General features: G+C 46.5%; 2 protein-coding genes across 4 annotated transcripts; one reads left to right on the top strand and one right to left on the bottom strand.

Moving 5' to 3' along the window:
- The first annotated feature begins 2,287 nt into the window (after positions 1–2,287).
- prdx2 (peroxiredoxin 2) lies at positions 2,288–5,466 on the top strand. Of its 2 annotated transcripts, none has more exons than XM_031864502.1 (6): positions 2,288–2,385; positions 3,269–3,383; positions 3,466–3,619; positions 4,257–4,379; positions 4,642–4,772; positions 5,078–5,466. In XM_031864502.1, exons 2-6 carry the CDS (start codon positions 3,281–3,283, stop codon positions 5,158–5,160), a joined length of 594 nt encoding a protein of 197 aa, XP_031720362.1. In that variant the 5' UTR covers positions 2,288–2,385; positions 3,269–3,280; the 3' UTR covers positions 5,161–5,466. The 2 variants fall into 2 exon arrangements, with proteins under 2 accessions (XP_031720362.1, XP_031720363.1); XM_031864503.1 differs by lacking the exon at positions 2,288–2,385 and adding an exon at positions 2,597–2,682.
- Positions 5,048–8,474, bottom strand: LOC116392767 (transcription factor jun-B-like). Of its 2 annotated transcripts, XM_031864501.1 has the most exons (2): positions 7,987–8,474; positions 5,048–7,746 (listed from the first exon to the last, which is right to left on the bottom strand). In XM_031864501.1, the coding sequence occupies exon 2, from the start codon at positions 7,706–7,708 to the stop codon at positions 6,800–6,802; it is 909 nt and encodes a 302-aa protein (XP_031720361.1). In that variant the 5' UTR covers positions 7,709–7,746; positions 7,987–8,474; the 3' UTR covers positions 5,048–6,799. The 2 variants fall into 2 exon arrangements, with proteins under 2 accessions (XP_031720361.1, XP_031720360.1); XM_031864500.1 differs by having other exon boundaries at positions 5,050–8,473.
- Between the last annotated feature and the right edge of the window lie 210 nt (positions 8,475–8,684).

An 8,684-nucleotide genomic window follows, 5' to 3' on the forward strand; every position in this document is an offset into this window, starting at 1 on the left:
GTGAGATACGCCCAGTTATACATCAGGTATGTGGAATTTTTACTTTTTTCAGAAGTATAATTTTGTGGAAAATCCATACTTAATAATGTATATCGTTCTGACCTAATGAACCTAAATATTTGTGTGTTTCTTCAGCTGACCACAGCTCTGCTCCACCTCAAGGCCCTCGAAATCATGCATGCTGATTTAAAGCCTGACAACATAATGGTCGTAGACCGCAGGCAGCAGCCGCTGCAAGTCAAGCTCATTGACTTTGGCCTGGCTCGCTTCGTGTCCGATGCTCCTCCAGGGATATGTGTGCAGACTCTGTGGTACAGGTTAGTACAGAAAACATATGGCACAGATGCTGTGATCTTGTGACTCCAGTCCAGAGGCCAACCGGAGAAGTCTGTGGTTTATATGTAACACAGAGGTGAGGTTTTACATCTTATTCGTGAAGTTTAGAATTTTCCTTTATCTCTTTGCTCAGGGCTCCGGAGGTCATTCTGGGTCAGCTCTTCTCGGAGTCAATAGACATGTGGTCTCTCGGTCTGGTGGCTGCAGAACTTGCTGTGGGCTTCCCGCTTTTTCCCGGGGACCACGAATATGATCAGATGAAATTCACTGTGGACATGTTGGATCAGCCACCCGATTATCTGATGCACTGTGGACAAACAACCTCTCACTTCTTTTGCATTCAGAGCAGCAATAACCAGAAGACCTGGAGACTTAAGGTATGTCTGTCTGTCTGTCTGTCTGTCTGTCTGTTTGTCACTAAAGATGAATTATGTAACTTAAACACAATTTCTTTGTAGTCTCCTGAAGAGTTTGCCAGAAAGCCGGGGCATCATTTCAGAGACACCAGATGTTTTCACTACCGTTCTCTGGATGCCATGGAGGAGGTAGGTGGTCTCTTTTGATGTACGTATCAATTATTATAATTGATGCAAGATGCAAGACATTATTAGACATGTTTTAACTTAAATTTATTGTTGTTCCAGATGACAATACTTTTTAGAAACAAGGCAGAGAGGAAGGAGCTGCGGCACTTTGTGGACCTCTTAAAAAAGATGCTGCTGGTGAACAAAAAGGAGCGAATAATTCCCCTGAAAGTGCTGGAGCATCCGTTCATCTCTGTGGAGACAGCAGCCAAAACATGAACATTGAAAACCTGACGGTTGACATGAAGGAGGCTGAGCCAAACGTCCCTCAGCGGCCTTCCTCACAGGAGAACATCGTCCACAGTTCTAAACTTTGCAATGCTGCATTCGAGGCCAATACTCGTCATGAGGAAACAGTGTTTACTGATCCAGAAAATGTCTCTGTAAAGCCCGAGGATGATGAGGATAAAGCAGCACACATCCAGCCTGGTTAGTCACATGTCTAAAGCCCTCACAGTCTCCTTGTGTTTATAGTTTTGTTCCCACTAACATCATGCGTCTTTATGGCTCTTCAGAGGTTGAGGAGACCAGCAGTGAGACGGTGGGCTGTTGCGACGTGTTCTTTAAGGGGATCAGAGAAGTTTTCTTGTGTTCATTCTGGTCTGCATGATGAGTCATCATTTATCATTAACTGTATTATGTTTCACTTTTCATTGTCATTTGTCAATAAAACTATTGACTGACCTCATAAATGTGTTCATGATGTGTGGCGATGAGACAAAGTAAAACAACATGTATTTTTTTAATACAACAAAACATGTGTCTGTCAAGTCTTATGTCAGCATAGATGAGAATTCATTGAATCATAAAAAGTATATTGTCAACAGAAGAAACTAAATATACAGATGAGGACCATGCGACATGGGCAAAAGCTCTAGAACAGCTTTTAAATGGATCTTAGGGTGAGAAAAATGGTTTGAGTGTGTGTGTAAAATGTACAGAAAATATTTTCTGTTGCGTTAAAAAAGTATTTCCCTCTAAAATGTTGAGGAGCTAAAGTAGTAAGTAGAACAACATGGAAGTATTCAAGTAAAGCATGCCTACTTCAAAAGTCTTACAGCATATAAGTTAATACAGTTTCCCCCATTGGACGTTTGCAATTAATTAATATCTTTCTAATCAAGTGATTTGGTTCACCTGCCCTCAGAGTAACACTGAATATACGCTCTGCTCTCAACCTTGACTTTGAAATAAAATACATTCACTTCCGGGAACTCAAAACTGTTGTTGTTTTGTTTTGGGGTAAAGAGTGTAAGTTTATTGTCTGAGCCACACTCCGGAGCAGAAGGTGGCGGTAATGCACCAAGAAGATGGATTCCAACCGCCGTAAAACCAGAAGAAGAAGAGAACTCAAAAGTGGCCCCGCCCCCTCCTTGCACTAACCCGTCCCTTCCCTGAGAGCGCTCCCCCTGCCAGCAGCAGACCTCCGCTCTGCTAACTTCTCCTCGGCGTCACGTAAAGACAGGTGAGTTTGTTCGTCTCTGAACTGTCAGGTGTTCACGTCGCGTCTGCTCGGCTCGTCCCCGGAGCAGCACGACTGCTCGACCCGGAACAGAGAGGCGACGAAGAAACCCGGTTCACTACATCGAGCTAATGTTGAGCTAGCCAGGCGGTGCGGGTCAGTCGCTCGCCTCCTTCTTTAAGTGCGTGGGCCTGTTTCTGTCTCTTTCTTTGTCCCGGTGCCGCAGGAGAGAGACGCCTCGATGCGCCTCCTCGCTTTGTTCAAAGTGCATTTCTTGCTCTGAAAACACGAGTTTAGATTGTAAGTCTTTGACCTGCAGCGCTGAACTTTGACCAGCGTTCACTACTATCGTGTCTGTGAGGTGACGAAGGATAGTTGGCTTTTGTCTGGTTTGGACTCCTAACGAGGGCTGTCTTTATATGCACACATTGTTCATTGTAACGTCAAACTGTAGCTATTTAAAATGATAACCACCTCGTGGCTGCGTTGAAGGCCTGGTTGGATCAATACTGGGTTTAGTGTGTAAACTAATTACATCCTGCATTTCTTTAATATAATTGCAAAGATCAAAGCTTGACTTTAAAAAACAATCGCACCTACACCTTTTTATAAATCACGTCTACGAGATGTAAACGTTTATCCTCGATTGATTTCATTTTTTTACGTAGCATGGTTACGTAAGCTTCTTAATCGGCTGTTGTTTCCCTCGGAACATGACTTGCACGTGACTTCACACTGTTTCTCTAACTGAACAAGCCTCTGGGCTGTGAAACCCGTCTGTCTGTAAGCCTCAGGCAGGAGTTCTATTAAGTGGTGATGTCATCTGAGCATGTCTATGAGATGCAGTAATTGTCTGGTAACGCTGTGTGCTTGTGTCTCCCTCCAGTCATTTGTCACCATGTCCTCTGGAAATGCTAAGATTGGCCATCCTGCCCCAAGCTTCAAAGCCACAGCTGTAGTGGACGGACAGTTTAAGGACGTCCAGCTGTCGGACTACAAAGGTAACTTGGTGTTATTTACACTTTCATTGTTACATTTTGTTTCATATCTAATACGGGTTATATCTCCTCCTGTGCTCTTCAGGGAAGTATGTGGTCTTCTTCTTCTACCCGCTGGACTTCACATTCGTGTGTCCCACCGAGATCGTGGCTTTCAGCGACAGGGTGGAGGAATTCCGCAGTATCGGCTGTGAGGTGATCGGCTGCTCCGTAGACTCTCACTTCAGCCACTTGGCCTGGTGAGAAAAAGAGTTTCACCGTAATCCTCATTGTATGCAGTGTAAACGACATCATCCATGCAGCCGGCATGTGTCAGCGAGTAGAGTAAGCAGAGCGGCTTTCACAAAAGATTTCTTTGCCTTTGTTTCAGTTATTTTCACAGGTGAACTGTGAAAGTATTTTATTCTTGTCACAACAGATCAACAGCAACGCCTGTCTTTCCACAAATATCATACTAAACATTAACACAAAGAAACACAAGCATTCCTTTGAGGCAAAGCTGTGGTTTGTGTTAACTATTTCTGACCGTGGCCTACTTTAAGATTAGTGTGCACTAGGAACTATGTAAGGAAACACAAATATGGGGTCAATACTAATACCATTAAATGACTAAGATCATTGTATGTATTCTGACTCTGCTCAGAGAAACTGTTTTTATCAGATCTGAAGCAGCAGTTTATCTCCTGTCGCTGTGCTGCTCTGCACCGCCTTGATAAGTCCGGAGGTAACGGTCTCTGCAACGGTTGTTGATGCGAGTTAGATTTTGACGTGCTCTAAGTATAGTACATCAGAAGTGAGAGTAATACTGTCTTGTTGGGTTGATGGCCTATAAAGGGGTTTCTGATTTGCCATTTCTATCGTATTTATTCCCCACAGGATCAACACACCAAGGAAGCAGGGAGGTCTGGGTGACATGAAGATCCCCCTTGTGGCAGACCTCACCAAGACCATCTCCAGAGACTATGGCGTGCTGAAGGAGGACGACGGCGTTGCATACAGGTCAGAAAAAAAAAAAAAAACTGCCTTTGATTTTAAGTGACAGGCCAGTAGTGGTGCAGTGGCAGCTTGATGTCAGATGGTGGTTGGCACGCCCCCAGCTAGTAATAAACTGGGGGCAATAATAACCCTGCGTTCTGCAATGTAGCTTGGCTTTGAAGAGTGTGTATGTATGTATGTATATGTATATATAAATAAATAAATAATATGGCTCCAGTTACCTGTCTGTTGTGGAAATACTTAAACCTTCATTTGTGCCCGTCAGGGGTCTGTTTGTGATTGACGACAAGGGCATCTTGAGGCAGATCACGATCAACGACTTGCCCGTGGGTCGCTCTGTGGACGAGACTCTGCGCCTGGTCCAGGCCTTCAAGCACACTGACAAACATGGAGAGGGTGAGTGGAATCCCCGTCGATGCGGCAGTTTGTTGCTTTGGCTTCAGTTCATAAAACCCTCTCTTACTACATGCAAATGCTGTGTTGTTTTGTTCCCTCTTTTATTCACACTTTAATCGGCCACGTAGATTGTTTTTTGTGTAATTTTAGATACTTTGTATGTCACAGCTGGCATGTAAAATAGTTAGAAAAGGGGGGGGGGGGGGGGGGGTCGTCGTCACACGTGTACTTTGTCCTCAGGTTTGTAGAGTTCCCCGTCCCCTACACATTGTGCTGAACTTTGTTCCCACTGCCTCCCCACACAGTGTGCCCTGCTGGCTGGAAACCTGGCAGCGACACCATCATCCCCGACATCCAAAAGAGCAAAGCCTTCTTCTCCAAGCAGTGAAGGTGTTCTAGCTGACTTCCTGACCGCAGCACTTGCCTTCAGACGAGGTGTTCCTGTGAAGCAGTATCTAATGGCGTCCAATCTAATGTATTAAACCTGACAAAATGTCCAAACTTGTTAGATAAATCTTTTGTTGCGAGTCTTTATCTTTGTACGTCCAGTGTACGATCGGTGGGGCGACCTCGTAGTCTCAAGCACTGAAAATATTGTTTTGTTCCATTTTCAGAAAAAAAAGTTAATATTTTTCCTTGCTGTAAACTGAATGATTTGCTACCATCTTTATTAAAAACAGTGGATAAATTGTGACTTAAGTGTGTTGTCAATGTGAACGTCGTTCCACGTGTGCCCTCTAGAGGGTGCCGTAGTTCTTCCTGAGTCTTCTCGACCAGTTCGTGATTTAACAACTTGGAAGAATTATGTTAACAGACATGTTTGGGATTAAGTTGGTGTAGCAGCCCCGGGCCCTGTGCCTGGCTGAGGATCTGAGTACGTCACGAGGCGGTGAAGTGTTGGTTAATGTTGGAGTTTGAGTTTGACTCAGCTCAACAACCTGACATTGCCAAATGGCGCTGTAGCTGATTGGGAAAGATTGGATTGTTGGATGTGCGTAAACAGACCTGCGTGACTGTCACAGCTCCACATTCTCACTGGAGAATAATGACGCTTTGTTTTCTGTACTTCTGAGGCAGTAACATTGGAAGACACCCGGTCCGCCTCGCGTCTTAAACGCATTAGATTGCATCATTCACATGAAATAAACCTGATTTTGGGTAGTTTTATTTATTGGGTAATTCCTGTGTGAACGCTGCATGTAATTGGTGACCTCTACTGTCCCAACATGTATTTCTAACTGCTTTTGTTGACGCCAGTTCTTGTAATTTCAAACTCTTAGTCTGTTCCGCTTGTCTGGAACTTATCAACCATTTTTCTCTGAGCTGGTGTTCTCGGACTTGTTTTGGGAAATTGAAAGCAGGGGGAAACTCCCTTAACAGAAATAAGCCTCTTCATTTACGCACGCACGCACACTGGTGCCAAGGGGAGAGCGCAGTGCTTCTGACGGGTAATGTAGGAGGGAGTTCCCGGAAACCTTTTCATTGTGTGACGTTTGACAGCAAAAGTGACCATATATGGACTGACGTATGTACGTCAATTGTGAAACAATCCTACGCTGGGACGTCTAACGTCGAGCAAAACTTAACTGCTGACAACAGATCGAAAACATTGTGGTCACGCTAACGAGAATTACCGTAATCACCCTAAGATGTGACGGTTTTAAATAACCTCAATAAGAAACAACACGTATGTCTTAGTTTCATAATTTCATTTACTTAAATATATACTGTACAAGTAAAAAACACAGGCTCATCAGGCTCAGCCTGACGAACACGAATAACTTACAGAAGAATGTATCACAGATCGCAATTAAAGTAAAATGTAAACAGGCAAAGCCAAGACGACACTTTTAAAAACTTATTCAAAAATGCCCTAAGTGTTTTAGTCTTGTGTGGTTCCTGCTGCGCCTCTTTCAGCAGAAACCACATTGGTCCAGTTCTCCCGGACAGACAATGTATAAAGTCAATGTTCATTGTGTTGTCAGTGCAGTTCGTGTCCAGTGTTTTTTTTAAAGTGCATGGTTTCCTCAATAAGACTTCACTTTGGGCGCCAACATGAGCTGGCAGCCACTGCTCACGTGCGTCATGACTTTCTGTTTGAGTTGGGCCACCTGCTCCCGCAGCACGGACGCCGTGTCTGACAGTCCGGCGTTGTCCGTTTTCAGCACTTTCACCTTGTCCTCCAGACGCGAGATGCGCTCCAATTTGCGCCTCCGACACTTTGAGGCTGCGAGCCGGTTCCTCAGCCGCTTGCGCTCCGTTTTCATGCGGTCCTGGTTCTCCATATCGATGGGGGACATCGGGGGAGACCCGTCGCTGCTTAGCATGTCTGGAACCGTCTGAGGCTCCTCTTTCAACCCGCCGTACCGCTGCGAGTGGATGCCCGCGCCGGCCAGGGAGTGCTGGAAGTGGTGAGATCCGTGCGCAATGGCCTGGGGATGCTGGTGGTACTGGTGGTGCGGCAGGTAGCTGATGGTGGTGGAGGGATAGCTGGCCGCGGATGACAGACCGGGGTTCGTGTTGCAGCTGCTCAGGGTGGTGTACTCGAGCGCGTCTTGCTGCATGGATGAGCCGAACACGGTGGCTGGACCCGAGCAGACGACCCCGCCAGCGACGCCACAGGCAATGCCGCCGATGGACACGTTCGGAGGAGCCATCTGGTTCATCTTGTGCAGGTCGTCCAGCGCTTTAACGAAACCGTCAGCGAAGCCTTCCTGCTCCTCTGTGATCCCGCGGTTGTAGAGGTACTGGGCAGGCGTAGGCGTTGTAGTGATGACCCCGTTGCTGTTCTGGATGATCAGTCGCTCCAGTTCCGGAGAGGCGAGCTTCAGTGAGCCCACGTCCGCCGTCCCGGCCGAATAGAAATCGCTATCGGCGCGCAGGTGCTGTGGCTTGAAGTTAGAGTGCCGATATGAATCGGGGAAGTTCAAGTTCATATTCTGCTTAAGCAGCTTGTAGTCTGGCAGGGCTGCGCCTGGATGGCCATAAGCAGAGAGAAACGAGTCGTCATAAAAAGGCTGTTCCATTATTGTGGACATATTTCAAAATACAAGTCAAATACAAGAGTGCGCTGCAAAGATGCTGCGTGGACACCGAGGCTTTAGTGTCCCAATTGATTCAATCTCCAGCACAAAGTCCCGCTGTATTATTATACTGAAGACCAAAGCTATCAAAAACAAAGCAAAACTTCCAAAATAGTGGAACTGTACTGTACCAAGTCGTCGATTTGTGCCTTTAGTTGAATTCAAAGCGGAGTCCAGTGACTAATTCGGATGTTTTGATTCCACGCGCGTGTCGGAGTCTTTTCTGCTCTCAAACTGAGCTTTTCGTCTGTTTCCTCTGTAATGACAAGCGGCCGTCGCGCTCCGCTGTTCTTATATCATCCGGCTCCTCATGCGCTCCAGCCAGCCTGCTGATTGGTTGTTTCCTCTGTGGTCCCCGCCTCCGGGAAGTCAGACACACTTGCTGACGTCGTTGCCAGGATCAAGGACCGTAAACAGACGAGGTCTGTCCGGCGTGGGGGGGGGGACTCAACCCAGGTGAACGCGCATAAAATAGATGCAAGGGCACATCCACACTCCTTACTGTTTATGAACAAGTCGGTCTGAACGTGTCTCACAGCTCAAAGCCACACACATACACAGGGAGCCTTATTCAACTGGACCTATTGGGGCACATAAAACACACTCCCAACCACCGCTTTGCCTTTCACTCTAAACAACAAACCCCAGCGGTACGGATATATAGTCCGGTGCTGAGTCATATGCGGTCCAGGCTGATATCTGACAGTCCATATTTGGGTATCCTGGCGCACCAGTTCCTCCCTGACAGGAGCGGGAAGCCAATCCCATGTTGGCGCGGGTCCAGCGCTCCGGGACGTGGGAGGCGGAGGACGCGCAGTGCTGCCTGCCT

This window comes from Anarrhichthys ocellatus, unplaced genomic scaffold (genome assembly GCF_004355925.1).
Source record: "Anarrhichthys ocellatus isolate YVR2014 unplaced genomic scaffold, GSC_Weel_1.0 scaffold31, whole genome shotgun sequence".
Lineage (NCBI taxonomy): Eukaryota > Metazoa > Chordata > Actinopteri > Perciformes > Anarhichadidae > Anarrhichthys > Anarrhichthys ocellatus.

Coding starts and splice junctions, on each gene's coding strand:
- prdx2 (XM_031864502.1), top strand. CDS start 3,281: ATGTCCTCTGGAAATGCTAAGATTGGCCATCCTGCCCCAAGCTTCAAA. Junction 3,620..4,256: donor CACTTCAGCCACTTGGCCTG/GTGAGAAAAAGA, acceptor TATTCCCCACAG/GATCAACACACCAAGGAAGC. Junction 4,773..5,077: donor CACTGACAAACATGGAGAGG/GTGAGTGGAATC, acceptor CTCCCCACACAG/TGTGCCCTGCTGGCTGGAAA.
- LOC116392767 (XM_031864500.1), bottom strand. CDS start 7,810: ATGTCCACAATAATGGAACAGCCTTTTTATGACGACTCGTTTCTCTCT.